The following is a 19,379-nucleotide window of genomic DNA, read 5'->3' as shown; positions in this document are numbered from 1 at the left end:
TAAAAAATTTTGGTACAAAAGCTGTTATCTAACAACTAATAGATATAAGTGAATGGCATAGACATGTAAGAACAATGTCAAAAAAGCCACCAACCAAAATAAACTGATTATTGGAAAAACTGCCCAGACCAAAAGGGGAATTATAAAATTCTTATTTTTATTATTTTTGTTTAGTAATTTTAAAGTTTAAAGAAAATGAATAAACTGAAGGTGTACCTTATGTGAACAAGATATACAAATAAGTGGACCTATTCCAAAACTCACATTTTTGCCTCTATCTGCTTACTTGAAAAGCAAAACTTCATCCAGAAAAGAGGCACTAACAAGAGGACACTGAAGCCCAAGAGAGTTCATATCTTGAGGGGTGGGACAGGGGGAATGCTGATAATCCAAAGTCATTTATTTATTCCTACTTTGAGTGAATAGCATATGTTGAGCCAATGTGAAGTATAGAGTACCAACCATGGACTTTAGGAAAATGGTTAAAGCATGGCATTGGCATCAAAGAACATTCAATTTAGTGAGACAGATAGTACATAAACATGGACAACCATTCACTTAAAACAAATCAAAAACTTGAATATGTTTCTGGCCCAGAAAACTTTTACCTGCTACATTGTCTGTCCTGTCAAGACAACCATGAACAGGAGTTCTGAACCTCGAGATCCATGATTAGGCATCAGTAATTGGAATCTTGACTGGCTTGACTTATAATTTTATCTGAAGGCATCAACCTGTTTTGAAACAAAGCAAATTAAATTGTCTTTAAAATAGGCATATCAGATGAAGCGTGTTTGTTTCTTTGACAAAGTTACTTGGTAACAGAACAGGAAAGGCATTTGGGTGAGCTGTAACTCATGACAGCCCTGTAGACAAGATGTCAGAATGGGGCCTGGGTGATGGAAAACTTTGGTGAGATTTATAACTGGTTGCATAGGCCTCCTTTATAGTGATGATAAGTGGAGTGATGCCACCTTGGATCCAGGTTTCTAGTGGCAAGATTAGGATTCACCCTGTTCTTGATCCTCACATGCCCCAATCACTTGGACATGAATATTTTGACAGCCCAGTAATCTGATTTTTGGATCACTGGTAGGGAAAGAAATCACAAATGAAAAAAAAAAAAAAAAATCAGTGTTCTTCCTTAAAGACTACCTCAAAAAACTGAGATTTGGAAGGTCCAAAAATATCCCACTTTAAAAGTATAACTCTCAGGAGCATTTTTTACAAGAAAAATTTAGAATTTTCAGGTAACTCTAAAGTCAATATATAAGTCAGTAAATTTAGTCCACGTTAATAGATGTACAGCATTGAGATAAAAGAAGACTTTTCCATTCTGTTCTGCTGTTGTAAAACAAGAGCCAAGGAATAGTATCCATTTCTGTTTACTACACTTTCGGAGGCATATCATAACCTCGGAAAAAGGTTGGAGGAGAGGATTAAGCTGATGAGGATTGAAATTATGTGAGGAGTAGCTAAGTACAGGGGTATGTTTATTCTCCTTGCTGACCTGTCTGGATGGCTGATTAAGAATATCTGAAAAGCTGTTATGTGGTGGAATCTTTGGTCTTTTTGTTGTTGAGTGAGGGTACAAAACTGTAGCCAAAGTGTTAAAGTTGTAGAAAGATTAACCTCATCTCAGTGTAAGAAAGAGAACACTGGTGAGTCATAATTGTATACAAACAAGCTAGCTTGTCAGAAAATGACTTATTTGTCACTGGAGATGGTCAAGCAGAAGCTAGGTAAATACGAGTAAGAACTGTTGTGGAAGGGGTCCAAGAATTAGAAAGCAGTTGGACTGGATGGTCTTTAAGATCTATTTCAACCCCAGTAACCCTGAATCTGTGAAGCTCTAACATTTAAGCCTTAGACCCAGCAACTCTTCCTTCTACAAAATATATACCATGAGTTATTTACTATGAAAATGCATATTATTTTTCAAATTACAGACTTTCAGAATTAGAAGATATCTAAAGATCATGTAGTGAGCCACATTCTATATTATACAGAAACTGAGATGATTTTAACAATCATCATGGCAAAGCAGCTGCTTGGTAGGAGAATTAGCAGTGGGTTCCCAGATGTCACTTCCTGGTCTAGTGCTCCAGACAATATACTCGTGGGACTATTTCCATCAAAAATTACCTCACTGAGCTCCTAGTCCTGTGGAGCATGTTTGGGAACTTAATGAAATTAAAGACATGATTATTTTTTTCAGAAAGTTTATAACTTCTTGAGGATATTACACACAAATGCATAAAAAGTAAAGAATAATTCAAGGCAATAATAAAAAAGATCACAGAATATATTATAAATTTTCTTATAAAACATATAGACATAATGTCAGTAAAGAGTTCCGATTATTAGTTTTTCTCTCCCTGGATATGTTTGATTCTACTAGGAACATCTAAGTGCCGTTTTCCTTCAGAATTGAAAAGGTTAAAGCTTGAGTTTCAAATAGGACCTATCTCTGAAAAAAAGGGTACTGAAGCCACATGAAAGGACAAATTCCAAGGGAAACATGATGGAAAGGAACCTGGCTCTTTTTATGGTTAGTTGGGAAGTGGGTACAGTCTGGGGTCCAGAGTGTGAAACCAAATTATCAATATCAAGCAAAAGAAATGATGAAAATTGAGGGTCAAGTTACCAAGCTGTGGAGAGATTGGAAATGCAGAGATTAGGAGACAGCAAATTGAAGTAGACACAACACAGGAAATGATCTAGGTTCCAGGGTCAAGTATCCAAGCAGAAGTGAGAGTTGGGAGTCAGAGCAATCAAGTACCACGCTTTAGAGGCAGTTTACCAGCTTAGGAAAATGGTAATAGAGAGTGAAGAGGTAGTGATGTTAAAAACATTTGCTACTTCCGGGGGAGTCATCTGTTCCATATGATTTTAACACATTTACTGCCTAGGAAACACCAGCCCTCCCAGGCCTTCAGAGAGTCCTAATAATAATGACTGTAAAGAAAAAAGAACAGATCACACGTGACTACCCTAGCAGATGTCAACAGTGAATGGTAAGCATAAAGAAAAGAGGCATTACAAGAAGGAAACAGAAATCAAAGACAGAGATTTTCAAGAATGGAGAATTGATCAAAATATAGCAAAGCTATGGAAAAATGGTAAAAGCAGAAAAATGTATGTAAATTATACAGGTAGTATCTCTGATTACAGATGTATAAAATGCATATATTGTTGAGTAAAAAAAATAAAAACTACTCTTGCAAATTTCCTTTAAGTGTATATGAGAAGCAATATATTTCAAAGAGACTTTTTTGCCTGATAAATTGCAGTTTTCTTTCCTTTATTGTCATCTGTCAGATTATGTAATAATGGTCTGAATTCTTTGATTTGTTATAATCAGCATAATGAAGAAAATAATTTCACACTGACAGAAACAACATCAACATTGCACCAGCATTAGTTAGCAAGCACCTTTCTACATGTAAAATTTGGGTGCCTGTGCTGGCCTTTACCCCGAAATTCAGATTGTTCCTAGATGTTATGGAACTAGAAAATACAATATAATTTCCCAAAGTATCAATTAGAGATGAGTCATGCTCTGCATAGTGAAAGGGTCTTCTTTTGAAGAAAGCATTTTTTGGCTTCAATTGTGAATGCATTTATTACATACCATTTATGAGCCAGGCACAGTGCCTAGGTGCATCCTCCAGAGAACTAACAGACTAAGAGTCATGAAACAATTAAGTAATCACTTATAAATTCAAGTGCGTTTAAAATCAAAATGAGTGGTATGGATTAATACCGAAGTGAGGTCAAGTAGAAGAAAGATGAAACTACTGATCAGCAGCAGATTATAGTCTTAATCTCCCTGGAATTAGAGTTCCCTTTTTAATACGATAACAGGGAACTCTGCGGGAAAAATGGAGATACAGAGCTTTTGCAATGTGGGTTTTGGCCAGAAATTCCTACAGACTTGTACCTCAAGGGTCAACATGGAATATATTATTCTGATTGGAGTCTGAGGCCCAGGCATCATAGAGATATTTGCCTTCACAATCCAAACGAACAGATATCTCCAACGAGTACCATCCAAAGATCTGGGCATATGAAGGTCCTTCCTCAAATTCCTCAGCCTGGGTCTTAGGTAACCTCACAGTCTGTAGCACCTCTCTTGAAATTCTCTAAAACCTTCCTTCTGGTGCCTGGGAGAAGTTGGGGCTGGCAATGCCATCCGGGCAGAACACCCTCACCCAAGACCTGGACATGTGTAGGTCGAGTCTCTAGAAGCATTCAAATTTTTTTTTTACCTTTCAGACCCTGTAACTAGCCAGGAAGGCAGTGCCATCTGGGCAGGGTGCCTAATCCAACCAAACCATGTGCACCTGTGTCCCTGTTTCTCCCTAACTCCCTATCTCATATCTGGGGTTGACCAGATGCCTTGGGAAGCCCAGCGACTTGCCTATAGGGTTGTTCTGGACCAGTGCCCTGACCCTGGTTCAGAAGGATGGTCTAACAATTGAATCACTCACTCCTGCTGTTAGAATGGTATCATATGAGATTGGACCACACTAGATTGTCATCCCACTAATTTTGGGTTACTCAAAATGTTTGTATAGAAAGGGGTTGGAAAAATATTTGACTAGGCCCCTCACACCCTAAAAGTTATTCTGTCTCAAACACTTCCAAGTCCTTGACAGCCTCACAAAAGAGAGTGTGCCTGAGTGATAGAGTGCCCAGAGAACTTCACTGAGGACATGAAGTTTGGCTTGGGCTTTTGCATATGCAAGCACTAGGGGGCCACTGACAAGGTGATAAGCAATTTATTATCTGAATGTACACTGGCTCATGGGACTCGAGCCTTCTATGCCTGAGCACTTTATGCCATGAGATGGATGGAGTTAATGATGCTCTCTCCATATTCCTAAGGGGTCTCCTGGAGAATAAGTAACCCTTAGCGTCCACCAGCCAGTGTTTCTCACTGGGGACTCTCTTGCCATTTCAAGATGGGCAAACTAAAGAATTTTCTACTCATTGAAGGAAGTTTAGATTTCTTGTCTCCTACCTAATATATATCGGTTGCACTTTGCAGTCGTTGTGACATCTAAAAATGTGGCCCTCTTCCTCCATCAACATATGCAAATATTTACATTCCCTCTGGAAACTGCTACTGTGTCCAGTATAGAACCACTACTATATAGCACTGCTGAACAGGAATATAATGAAAGCCGCAAATATAAGTTACATATGTAATTTTTAATTTTCTAGTAGCCATATTAAGATAAGTAAAAAGAGATGGGCGATTAATTTTAATAATGTATTTTACTTAAACCAATATAGAAAAAAATATTATTTCAACATGTAATCAATATAAAATTATTAATTAGATATCTTATTTTCTTTTTTTTGGTACTAAGTTTTCAAAATCTTTTGCATATTTTATACACAGAGCACTTAATTTGGACCAGCCACATTTCAAGTACTCAATGCCATATGTGATTAATGAATACATTGGTCTAGATGAGTAGATATTCCTAAAGTCCACACAGCCATGGGATCCCACTGATGCCTAGGAAAAATTGAAGCAGACTCTCACCAGATTTAGATAATCATCCACAGAGTAAAAGAGTTCATAAGCTGGTTTGACTGAGGTCATCCTACCAGTTAGCTGGTCAGGTCGTTGGAAAGACGAACCTGGGATTTATGGGGCAGATGGATCAGTTCTATGAAAGAATGTTTTTCTCATCTAGAAATGTTTTATTTGGGCTTAAAAAATGCACATAATTAGACTTTTGCTCCTGCTTAAGGGTACAGTTCTACATATGCTGCTTAAAAATAATTTTGCCTACTTTGGCCTTAAGTGTCATTTTCTATTGGCATTTTCAAACAGGATGTGTCGACAATTCTTTATTAAATTCTCTTCAAAGGATATTAGATTTTGAAGTGCTCAGAGTATTTCCAAGCTCCTCATGCTTATTATTTTTATAATTTTATTTATGAGAAGAAAAGTCTAATATCTACTTTTTCTGGGCCTAGTTTTGACTCACAGAATTCCTCTAGAGCTCTCTTTGTTTCTCCTCCAGAGTGTTATTTTTTTTAAAAACTGTTCTTTTCTCTAATTAAAATGTTGGGTTCTTGAAAAAAATTGAAATCATAATTTATATGTTCTTTGCTCAGAAGGGCAAAAAGCCTGGTTCATTCAACCGTGTAGTGGTTGAAAATGTCTCATTGTTTATAGAATGTGTCTACTCATCAATCTCTGTGTCCCCATCTGAACTGATCAAGAATTTCTAACTTTTTTTTTTTAAGAATTTTAAACTTTTAAGTGAATCATTATTCATTTCCATTTATGTTTCAAGAGAACAATTTTATTGTTAATTGCAGATTGTGAATAGTAATTTATGGACATACAGTAAGGCAAGTATACCAATGAGAGAAATAAAATGAAAATATTCACTCACTGTGCATAATGGAAATTCCCACATTTAAAAATGTTTCCTGGGCTTCCCTGGTGGCGCAGTGGTTGAGAGTCCGCCTGCCAATGCAGGGGACACGGGTTCGTGCCCCGATCCGGGAGGATACCACATGCCGCGGAGCGGCTGGGCCCGTGAGCCATGGCCGCTGAGCCTGCGCGTCCGGAGCCTGTGCTCCGCGACGGGAGAGGCCACAACAGTGAGAGGCCCGCGTACAGCAAAAAAAAGTTTCCCAAGAGTACTTTAGTCAACTAGTGGATGACTTTCCTAATGATACCAACAACGAAAATCATTCACAATAAAAAGTTCTTTAAGTATTAATTGCATACGTGCATAATTGAATAAATTTCAGTCCTCAAACTCTGAATCTCTGAATAAGATCTAGACAGCAATCAATGTGTTTTCAATTAAAGAGGACTTTCTTACAATTATCCAGTTCAGTAACAGAGTTAGTAGGCTATGAGATTAACTTATTTATATCAATGATCCAGAATTAATAATACTGAGTATTTAAATTATTTGTTAAATGAATTATGAAAAATAATTACAATAAAATTATCCTTAATAGTACTTATTTACTGATATATTGGTGAATGTTTTTGTGTAGACTTTTAAGAATTAGTATTAGCTTAAATCTTTCTACTTAATCTTGAGCTTAAATGGAAATTTAAATCTCTTCCAACTAAAATGACTTAAAAATAATGAGCATTTTTCATTTACCTTGACTTCATGTTTTTCACATAGTAAATAGCAAAGAGAAAACAGAGCCCAGGATTAAGTTCTCATTTTTCAATTACAACAGATAATTTATGAACAATGATATGTTTAAAGATACTAAATAATTGCTTTGTAAAATTGTTTGATGCCCAACACACTTTCCTTTCTTCCTTCTCTTATTCCAAGGTTTTATATATATATATATATATATATATATATATATATAGGATATATCCCAAAGCCAATAAAACTGACACTACATCAAATAATTTGTGACCCGCTAGGTAAAAACAAGTCTTACCAGGATCTTTTGAAGAAAGATTTAGAATTTTTTCAGGTATTATTATAGAAATTACAAAACAAAACAAAGCCTGCCAGAACATAGGAAGTTCTGGAAGTTACGTTGGTACTGAAGGATATAGGAGTCATCCAGGTGAGCAGAAGAGGGTTCCAGAACAAGATACAGAAAGTTTTGGTAACTCAGCAAATGTTTCTCCGTTCTCTCAACTTGGAATTGAAGACATACACCTGAGTTTCTGCTCATTGGGCTATCATTTATTTCATTATATATGAAAAATTTCACACGTTTCAAACATCGAAAAAAACCTCACACACTGCACAGTTTTTTTCATTTTTCGTAAGGAAAAATAGACCTCATAGCTTTCAAACTATATATTCAAGTGTTTGTCAGTGTACAGGCTACATGTATTATGTTGCTACTAGGTGCAATTGAATGGTCTACCAAGAGGTACCTTTTATTTTTTTCATCGTCTCAGCGTATGTTTATGTATGTACCCATGCCATTGAATGCATATTGTGTTAGAAATACAAAGGCAGGCCAAAAAAAAAAAAATGCAATACTAAACAATTGCTCAAATAAACTTTTAAAATTTTAATTTCAGAATTGACATGATATATCCAACCTAATATGAATAGTTACTTCTTCACAGGAGGCTTTATGGAGACTGAAGCTGCAGCTCAGGAGTCCCTGGGGTTAGGCAAACTTGGAACTCAAGCTGAGAAGGATAGAAGACTGAAGAAAAAGTAGGTTTGGAGATTTTTTTTTTTCTAACTTTTACTTACTTTGTGTCATTGTTTGTGGGGAATTGAAAAGAGAGTAATTGGAAACAAAGCAATAGACAGAGGCCAGTAGTGTCCTGGTCTTCCCTAAAACTATTTGGTGCACCAGTTTCATGGTTATAATGGGCTAACTATTAAAATAAAAATCTTTGGCCCATAGTAGAAGTAAAGTTTTTTTCTAGAGATCATTTATTTCAAAACTCAAATATATTTAAAATATTTAAATGTAGCCTTACAAATAATGTAATATTCCATTTGATGTTAAATTCTACTGAATTGGTATGATAAAATGAGAGAGTATCCAACTTTGTGTTCCTCTCACAACAATTAAAAGCCCTCCTCTTAAAATGGAGTATTTAAAAGGAGAATGTTTCTCTGACTGACTGAACATAAACTTATTTTAGACTCACAGCAGATTGTTTTGCATCTGTCAGGAAACTGATAGTGTATTTTTTTCATTCATGTATAATATGGAACCTTTAAATGACTTGCAAAACTGGCAATTTTGGAGTCTCAGCAGCTGTTAGAAAGCAAGTGGGTCCATATATAACATATTTTTTAAAAGCTTAGTAACATTTTCACTGATGAAATAGGACCTTTAGACCATGTTCTTTAAAATCCAAAGAATTTCTCTATATTCCAGAATCATTTGGTTGGTTACTTCTTTTCTTCCCTCTCAAATATTACATTATGTTTATAGTTTTCATATTAACCTTCTTTCCTATGAAAGAATGTTCATTGCTTTAGGCATCATTATTGTAACATGGTTATATTAGTCATGCTAATGTGCACGTGGTTATACTAGTCAGGCTAATTAATTTATTTCATATTTTGCCTTCTCACTTGCTTTGCAGATGTTTGCTAATGAAGAAATATGTAGTTACAAGTTGTAGAAAAGTCCACTAGTCTAATTGTGTCATTAATTTTCTACTTACTAAAATTAGTTATATACCTAAATTTAGTAGAAATACTGTTCAGAAAAAAGAAGTGACCGTGGGAGCATTATTTCTTGAAGACAATTAAATGCTCAGTCACATTCCACACTAATAAATATTTCCTCTTTCATTACTGATTACTCAAAAGTGTATTTAAATATTATCACAATATGTTCCTATCAATAAATGTTACATTTTATGGTTATTTACTGAGAAAAAAAATTTTCTCCTTTGATTGACTCTAAAATTTATTTGATGTCTAAAGATTTTGAATGTATTTATTTAAGTTTGCTTTAAATCTAAATGAATAAGAATAATCAAAACCTAGCCTGACTAATGGACATGGTTTATTTCCCTTAAAAGTTAATTCTCATTTTTCCCACAATGAAATATTTACAAATAATGGCAATCTGGCCAGTTTTCATATTGCATATAAGGCAGTGCCTCACATAGTTCATTTGTTGTTTATGGACCAAGTTAAGTGTCCATTTTAACAGCTACTAAATTTAAAAAATTCCAATTATACAATGACTTGACAATATCATAAATTTAGAATTAAAGTTTAGCAATTGTTAAGTTTACACACTGTTGGATTGAGTTGATATTAATTTTATGGAATTATTTCTTGAATCCTAAGTATTCTCATAGTCAGAAAGTGATTTTAGTTCTGGACTTGGTTTGAGATCTTACTATGCTTGACTTTATTGTTTCATTTTGCAATATGTTTTGGCAAGATATAATTCTTAAATGTAGTAAATAGAATACTAGTCTTGAATATTAAGAAGAATATTAAAAACAAACTATAATACAACAAAGGTTAACATTCCTTAGCACAACTATTTCCTATAGAATAATAATATTTGGGCTAAAATGGATCCAACAAGGCTAGCATTGTTAATCAATGAAAGGACAGAAATATCTCTCTTATTGTTGATCATCTCATAGCAAAGCCCTATGAGCACAAATATGCAACCTGTATTTGTAAGACATATAAGGTAGTGCTAACACTTATTCAGGACTTCCATGGCACCATGCCTGGGTTTCTGGGTTACCAAAGAGTGAGGTGCCTTCATGTAATGGGTTTTACAAGATAAGCAAAGGTAAATTATTTTTAAATGACATAGTTTCAAAATTTACTTCTATCAAATGTATTATTAATTATGATTAAATATTGATCACGTTCTCAAATTTTCTAAAGCATTTACAATTTTATTTAAACAATTCCAATATTCTTTTTTTAAAAGACACCATATCCTCTTTAAGTGTGCTTCAAGGAATCATACTCTTTTCTGTGTTCAAATTTCATGTGTACTTGTCTACTTTCAAGATAGAAAAAAATTCAAGTACTTTTTTTGAAAAAATACACAAAAAAATGGAGCAAACTATTTCAAAATGTTGAACACTATAGATTGTACATGCATGGTTGCAATGACTATAGTTTCTTAACAGTTGTTTTTCTACATTTTATCTAATGACCAAGCCAAATGATGTGTCCAGGACATAGTACTTAGACCTATGATCACTGTACCAAAGTTCATATCAGAGATTCATTAGTCTACCTCTGGGAATAGCAGAGCTGGAAAAAAGTCTTCTTTTTAACTTTACTAGGATATCAGGTATCTACAGTTGACAATCTGTGAATTTAAATTTAATTGGAAGAAATCTTTAAATAAGTTACTTATGACACATTTTAAAAAACCATATGGGGGACATACTTTCAGAAAGCAGCATTCAAGACATTCCAAATTCTTGCAAAGTTCAGAAATTACAATGTTAGCAGTCCCAAACAAAGGTCTAATTTGAGGTGCATTTACCATCCAGCAAATTAAACATGTGTAGATTAAAGCATTTTACTTGGTCTGTGTTCCTACTTTGTTCTACTTCTACTTTGCTTTCTGGTGCAGAAATTTGTTTTTCTTATATTTCTAGCTACTGTCCTATAATGATAAATAGGAAATCAACAATACTGGATCTGTTAAAGCACCTACTGTTCTAAAAATTCTTGAGTTGAGTATTATCTTCCTGAGTTGTGTATTATCACTCAGGTGCTATTCTTCCATCAGAACAACATCTAATCTTAGGGTCTAAAGTCAATCTATTGTTGTTCTACCTGGTTCATTTTTACTACATCTTATCTTTGTTGTACTTTACTTTAAAGCTTTAATTCCATAAATTTCTTCACCAGGCTTATATAGAGTACAGTCAATACCTACAATAATTGCATCAAACTGAAACTCATCTTGTAATCCTTCGAGTACTTCATATTAATTTGTCTAGCCTTCCCCTTTAAAATTGGACCAGTTTTTCTGCAGTCTTGTTGTATAGTTCTCCTAAGCTTTAAGAATTGAGTCACTTATTATTTGCAATATGTGTCTCCGTATTAAATTTATGATTCTCCACAGTTTTCTCAATGTGTCACTACTCTCTGAGATCTTTTCCATCATCCCTTGTTTGATTTCATTGGATGGCAAGCATCTTTTCTGATTTAACACAAACTGAATATCTTCCTCATTTCTAAGACTAGACCTGAGAACTTCACTTCTTCTCTTTCACACGTATCATCCTGATCTTCAAGAACTTATTTCCCTTTCTTAGCTCTCCAGCAAATGTTTTACACTGAGACCTAAAGCTACTTGCTCAGGATGGCCAATGACAATCAACCACACAACTCCAAAAAATAACTGCACAGCATAATAGAAGCTACTGCAAGGTCAAAAACGTACATGGTCTGGCCCACCAAGAACCTCAATTTATGAATGTTCTTTAACTCCCTAACTCCCCGAACTTCACTTAGAATCTAGGTGTGGGTATTTTAATACCCAGTAAATAGAAACTCTGTTCTTTGCCAAAGTTTAGAATTTATTTGGTAATAGACAAAGGAGTCAGACAATAAGAGATCAAAATGTCAGCTTTATTACTGACACAGCTGATAGAACATGATTTAGGTATATGGGAAAAAGGGAGGTTCCTAAAACTTAACCCCCAAGTTAGATAAAGTTACCTGACACAGAAAGAGCTGGGTAGTCATAGGTTTCCAAGATGTGAAAGTATAAGCCCCATCTCTCCTTAAAAATAGCGTCTACAATATTATGGTTCCATAAATATGTTACTCTAGAATCAATAACTATGAACTCACAAGGAAGAAAATGAAATTTTATGTCATTAGCATCTTTGCCTAAAAAAGAGTTTTAGAAGTATCAATATATTTGTATTAATATCTCTTCAGATTTCTTACCTTATTTTTTCTCCTGGAACATATTTAGCTGCCAATTTCCCATATCACCATCTCTGGAAATGTGTTGATAAGGTTTATGACAAACTTCTTAAGATCTGTAAATATATTTTATACATAAAATTAATTGAAAATTGTAAAAGTATTGGTTTAAAATAATTTTTCCTCAAAACTTTAAACATAGTGCTCTTCTGGCTTCCAGTTATGTCTAATGTCAATTGATTGTCATTTCTTTTTCCTTTCTTTCTCTCTCTCTCTCTCCTGAAAGTTTGAGTTCTCCCTTCATCTTTGAGGTTCAAAGATGTCATAAGTATGTTTACATTCAAATGATTTTTATGTTTCATTTTTCTATTTCATACTTTCAATCTGAAGACTTGTTAGACTAGTCTGTGTTACATGTATTGACTTAAAAGATTTTTATTTCTAGACTTAACTTTGATTCTAAGAAGCTTATTTTTAGAGACTTATGAGATTAAAGATGAAGTTGTCTGTTTCAGTAGTAATACACCTGTCTAACTCTCACGACAGTCCTTGATAGGCAGTGAATGTATTAAAATCGACAGAATACCCAGTGAATGGTTACTTAGCTCCAGAAATACAAATCCTGAAATATCTGTGTCATTTTTTATCTGCTAATGTTTTTCTCCTGCATTTTAACACTGTGTAATTTTTTATTAAAACATATATGCATGTTGAAATCTTCTGTATCTTGAGACTAAATTGAAAGATACCATATGAATATTAATATACTGACTAATATATCATTTTCAATCTTTAGTTATAATATAGGCAATATATTATTATATGTTAGATTTGCTATGTTCTCCTGAATGGATATCACTGCTAAGTGAATATGGAGTTCGTATTTGAAATCAATTTTTCAACATCACTAAAATGAAATTAACATTCCAACTCAGCTATCGGCAGCATCCTCCAGAGAAGTAGTTTTATCCTTGGAGCATAACAGGCACGGTTAATCACTACCGATGAATCTTTATGTTAGAACTTCAAAGACATAAAAGTGAAGCTCTATAGATTTAGTTAATTTATTTCCATTGCAATCCTAAGGGTCTTCTTCAGTGCATAGACATCAATGTGTTTTGAGACTTGGCACTTTTAATCTTTGGCATTTGTAAGTTTCAGAGTTTGCATATCTCTAAGCAAAATAAATGTCACTGAAAAGATTCATAATTAAAGGTATCACAGAAACTCCACAACATTCTTTCATTCAATAAATATTTATTAAGTGCCTATGTGCCAAGTTAAACTTATAAATGAGTCGTATTCCAGAGGTTAATTTGTAAGACATGTGTTAGAAGCTTTGAATACATTTTCCCATGTAAGTAAGGTCATATATATGGAAGGTAAATGTCTTTGCTTCCCCCACCAAAATATATTTTGTAAGAATGTTATAGGCACTAAGTTTGACTGAATAAAACAAAAAGGGGAATTCACTGGTAGGATATTAGAGTATCTCAGAGATTGCAGAAGCAACAGTGCCAGGACAACTCTAAAATTTCAACTATGACAGATTATGAAATACTTCTCTAGAGTGTTGTCAAGAACTCATCTTTTCTATTTCACATTTTTAAGTTCTTAGGTGAAAGAATCTGATTGGCCTAATGTAGAAGAGATATTTGTACTTGGATCAATTAGTTATAGTCAAGATATTTGTACTTGGATCAATTAGTTATAGTCAGGAGTTCATTTAGCACAGACATGGTTACAGGGGAACACTCTTGGGCAACCAACTCAAAAAGCTCTAATAAAAGTAGAATATTTCAGAACCTAAACCCAATGTTCTCAATATTTATCTGGGAAAATGTGTCAGTTTCCTACTTGGAATTCCAGAAGTTTGTCTGCTCTGCTGAGGAGCTAGAGCTATCATTGCCATCTGATCATGGATAGCCCTGCCAAGCTCCAGCCATGGACAATTCTAAGAATTTCTTGAACCTAAAAAATACTAATAGCCAAAGGCTAAAGGCCAAAATCCATTGAAATTTGTAAGGAAAAATGAATCTGAGGAAAACCAATGTGCTCTTTATATATATATATATATATATATATATATATATATATACACACACACATGGAGGAAGGAAGAAAACATGGAGAAAATAGGGCTGCTCTTATGAACCTACAGTGCAATGTTAATAGATTACAGAGTACATAGAACCGGAAGCCCTGTATAGTCTCCATATTTGCTGTCCATGGAAATGAAAAGAATAAAATAAAAATTAATAATAGTAAGTGAAAACTCAAGATAGTTACATGTGCCAGAAGAATGACCTCCTTTTCTAAAAACTAAAATCCATATTGTTTGTCTTGATTGAAGTAAATCCTGGATTAATGGAACATGCAAATGATAACTTTTCACTCATTCACTTAGTGCCTATTATGTCCCAAGAACTGTGTTAGAAACTACTGATATTTGAATTATACAGTTCCACTCTTCAAAGAGCTTATAGAGACACAGTCATGAAAATAAATTATTGCACTTAAGAATTTCAGTGGCCATGATCCCTTCTCTAAGTCTCTGGTCTTTGAATAGAATGAGAAAAGTGTCATAAGCCTAAAGCCACCTAATGTTCTTATTTAACGGATGTTCTCTGAGCTAAAGACTGGTCACCTCACTGTTAGTTCCCAAAATAAATGTGAAACATCTCTTAGGTTATTTTTGAACAATAAGAAAGGGGATTATTGATCACCAGGAGTAAATGGAGTTCCTTAAGAATAAGCTGTGTCCTTAAACTTTTCAAACATTTTCCAGACATGTAGATGAGGAAAAATCGCTGTTGAAATACCACATATTGAGTTTAGCAAGGTATTTCAATTACTTTCTAAATGAACGTAAGATTGAAATGAGACTAACAACATGGAAATATAACTGGTGGGACCGTTGTAATCACAGGGGCTGAATAAGTGAATTGATGATGACGGAGTGAAACAGAAGGTGGTGGACTCAGCCTTTTCATATTTGATTTAAATACGAATATGAGATTTGTGAAAGCATGAAGCTAAAGGACATAGTTAAGTTTTAGACAAATAATTTTGTTTAAGGAAGACCTTTAAAGAGAGATGCAAATCTAACAAGATGAAGTTTAATAGGGTCATTTACATAAATCTGCATCCAATTCATGACCATACATATTGATTACTTGTGTATAGGGGGATATATATCATTTAACTGCAGCTCCTAAGAAAAATGTTTCTAACAAAAAAAGACAAATTAGCAATGCCTGATAAAGATATTGATTTCCAATATCCAAAAAGCAATTGATAAGGCCAAAACTCTATGCACTGACCAGATCATAGCTGGATATTCGGTTATTTCTGGGAAATAGGCTTGAAGTAGATGTATTCAGACATATATTCAGAGGAACTTGACCAGCATAACAAGATGACACCAAACCATGTCTTCAAGCAGTGTTAGAAATAATTAGGAACATGTGGAGTGTAGACAACAAGGATCCAGATGCTGCTAAGAAAAAGAGCAATCAGGTGTATTCTTTCGACTGCATGATAGGATCTTGGGCCAAAAGTGAGAGATTGTTACAAATAAATTTGAGCTGCGTCTAAGAATTGTTAACAATCACAGATCTGAGAAGAATTGACCACTTAGAAAGAGAGTTGTTCCTCATGATTATGTCCAACATAGACCTGCCAAGCATATGGATGTGGCAAAATTATTAAATGAGGGATTCAAATTTCAGCTGAGAGATTGGATTACATGCTCTTTAAATTGCACCTGTCTTGGGATTCTGTGATTCTCTACACGATTCAAAGAACTAGATGCAGAGAATCTCCACTTTTTTTAAACATTTGCAATGCTTGGCATAGTGTAGGTACTCAAAACATATGTTCAGAATAAATGAACACAGGACTAGAAGCTGGGTGGAGAAAGAAGACGAAAAACTAAGAATATGGTACAGGAACTAGGGCAGTGACTTTCACCCAGATGACCAAACCAGAAATCTGGGCTTTGCCTTTACCCCTCGTTCTGCTTTGTCCTTACCCTTCCTCTAGGCACCTGCATACATGATCACTGTCGCCTCCCTATACTATTAATCCAGATACTAGGTCTTTAAAATCTCTCAAGCATGTTGATTTTCTTCTTTTCTTTCTCAGGCCATCATACTAAAACAATGTCTATACTTCCAGCCTTGCCTTCTTCTAATCCATTCTTCACACTTCAGCTAAAGAGATCTATCTAAATCATATTTCTGAACTTGCCTAAAATCCCTCAATCATTTCCTAGCATCCCTAGGATAAATTCCAAATGCTTTTATATAGCCCCTAAATCCCTATATTATCTGGTTCCTGTTTATATCACCAGCTTTATCTGTCTCTACTTCCCATCTTACATGTTATGTTCTTAGTATACTTAATATCTATTTCTTGTTTATAACTTCTTCTGTCTCCTTGTGTGCATATATCCTGTTCCATCTTCATCCTCATCCTTTGTGTAGTAATGGTAATAATGATCTACTTTATATGTAATAAATATTTAATAATCACACTGAGTAGTTGCAGTACGCTAGGCACTGTTCTACACATTTTACATGTATTTTCTCTTTAAGTTTTCACAAAGATTTTGAGGTAGAAACTGCTATTTCCTCCACACATGAAGAAACATAGCTTTCCAAGCACTGTGGTGCTTGGTTTCCTGAGCCCTGTTTTCTCTGAATTATTTAGGATTTGGGATAAGGCCACAATTTAAAGAATATGTAGTCCAGTCTTTCAGCTGGACCTTGAGTACCCTATCTAATTTTAAATAGTCTCCATGAGGAGTCAAAAAAAATCTATCTCTTTATACTCTGAAAAGAGTAACATAATTTTTTTCATAGAGAATATTTAGTTTCTTATTTGACCCCATCCCATCCTTCAAAATGAGCAACAAATGTATTCAAATTAAAAACCTTTTTTTAAGAATGAGAAATGGAGGTAATTTCAAAGTGGTGTAGTTGCTTTATAAAGTTGATTTTTTTCTGATATAATTAGCCACACATATTATCCCAAAGTTTGATATAAGAATAGTAATGCTGGACATATAACCCGAGAAAACCATAATTCAAAAAGAATCATGTACCACAATGTTCATTGCAGCACTATTTATAATAGCCAGGACATGGAAGCAACCTAAGTGTCCATCGACAGATGAATGGATAAAGAAGATGTGGCACATATATACAATGGAATATTACTCAGCCATAAAAAGAAAGGAAATTGAGTTATTTGTAGTGAGGTGGATGGACCTAGAGTCTGTCATACAGAGTGAAGTAAGTCAGAAAGAGAAAAACAAATACCGTATGCTAACACATATATTTGGAATCTAAAAGAAAATAAAAATGGTTCTGATGAACCTAGGGGCAGGGCAGGAATAAAGAAGCAGGCATAAAGAATGGACTTGAGGACATGGGGAGGGGGAAGGATAAGCTGGGACGAAGTGAGAGTGTAACATTGACATATATGCACTACCAAATGTAAAATAGATAGCTAGTGGGAAGCAGCCGCACAGCACAGGAAGATCAGCTCCGTGCTTTGTGACCACCTAGAAGGGTGGGATAAGGAGGGTGGGAGGGAGACGCAAGAGAGAGGGGATATGGGGATATATGTATGCATATAGCTGATTCACTTTGTTATACAGCAGAAACTAACACAACATTGTAAAGCAATTATACTCCAATAAAGATGTTTAAAAAATAGTAATGATCACTAATAAATAAGCTATGTAAGAAATTTAAATGTGTGCTTGACTCAATCTAATGTTATTCATCCCAGTAAAACGTTCAAAGTTAGTGCCTAATAGCAAGGATAATTAAGTTCCTTTATTAAAAGAAAAAAAGTGACTAATTAAGGTAAATTTAAATATAATGCTGACTGACATCTTAATTGGGAGAGTATTCTCTATATTTCCACAAATTTAGGCTCTTATATTAGCTCTGTATGGTAATTTTTATAAGGACTTTGAAGATGTGCTTTTTTCCCATAGTTATTTAAAATTAGCCTTTCAGGAAGCAAGCTTCTCTACCTTGTTTCCACATTTCTAAGAAGGACATTGATTACGTCCTATTGCTAGGATTTTATAAAACATAGTTCTATAACAAAAGACTTTTCATTCAAAAATATGTATGTGTATATATGTTATATTTTATGCATATATATATATACAAACATACAATTAAATGTCTTTATTTCAGATTTTATATACTTAATATTTTAATTTGGGGCTTGACTGTGGTATGATTGCTAGGCAAGTGAATAACAAAAATTCTTGGAAGAATAAAGATTTTTTAACCTCTTTTAAAGAGTCTCAAATATTTTAGCTATTTTGAATCAATATTAACTTTAAAGAAAAATTATTTCTGAAGAAGTATGATGATGAACCATACTTAAAACTTCTGAAGCATTTTCTTTCATTTGTAAGGATCACTAGAAATGTGCTTCGCTATTTATTTTATCTGTATCCCATCATCTGTCTTTATATGTAAAGCAATTTCTGCCATCACCCCGGGTGCTCTTGTATCCACATAGAACAACCATTCACAACTTAACCTTTAAGTTCACAGCTTCATTACTTCCAATGTCATTCTCTACTCCAAGTCAGACACCTCTCATGCTGTATTCTGAATCTTGTCATCATCCCCAAATCATTCCTGTTCGAAAATTACTAATTCAAGCATATCATTCCTTCCTATCTCCTCCCTTCAGCTCCCTTTATCAACTTCTACTATCATCTTTTTAAAAACTTCTATCCTTTCCCAGTGCATCAGCCCCATTTGGTCCTCTTCTCTCTCCCTATTTAGCTTAAATTCTATGTCCATAATTTCACCACACTCAAAAATTCCTAAAGCCCATCACTCCTCTTTCATTTGGTGACATCCACATCGTAACTACAGCCACCAATGAATATTCTTTCTCCATGGCTACATTAGGGCACCTCTGTGCTGCAGGAGAAAATTAATGCAGGGAGATTTGGAC

General features: G+C 34.4%; 1 protein-coding gene across 13 annotated transcripts in view; it reads left to right on the top strand.

Moving 5' to 3' along the window:
- The window catches only part of PPFIA2 (PTPRF interacting protein alpha 2), a gene marked incomplete at its 5' end in the record, with an annotated part of 476,541 nt that overhangs the window by 399,415 nt on the left and 57,747 nt on the right, over positions 1 to 19,379 (top strand). For all 13 annotated transcript variants that reach the window (XM_082850009.1, XM_082850006.1, XM_082850004.1 and 10 more), the window contains one exon: positions 8,102 to 8,195. In XM_082850009.1, coding sequence (XP_082706135.1) covers positions 8,102 to 8,195 — 94 coding nt within the window. The remainder of the gene's footprint in view (positions 1 to 8,101; positions 8,196 to 19,379) is intronic.

Source organism: Leucopleurus acutus (genome assembly GCF_964270905.1).
Source record: "Leucopleurus acutus genome assembly, chromosome: 11".
Taxonomy (NCBI): Eukaryota; Metazoa; Chordata; class Mammalia; order Artiodactyla; family Delphinidae; genus Leucopleurus; species Leucopleurus acutus.
The sequence above is the reverse complement of the archived record's forward strand: the minus strand, read 5'-3'. Positions and strand labels throughout refer to the sequence as shown.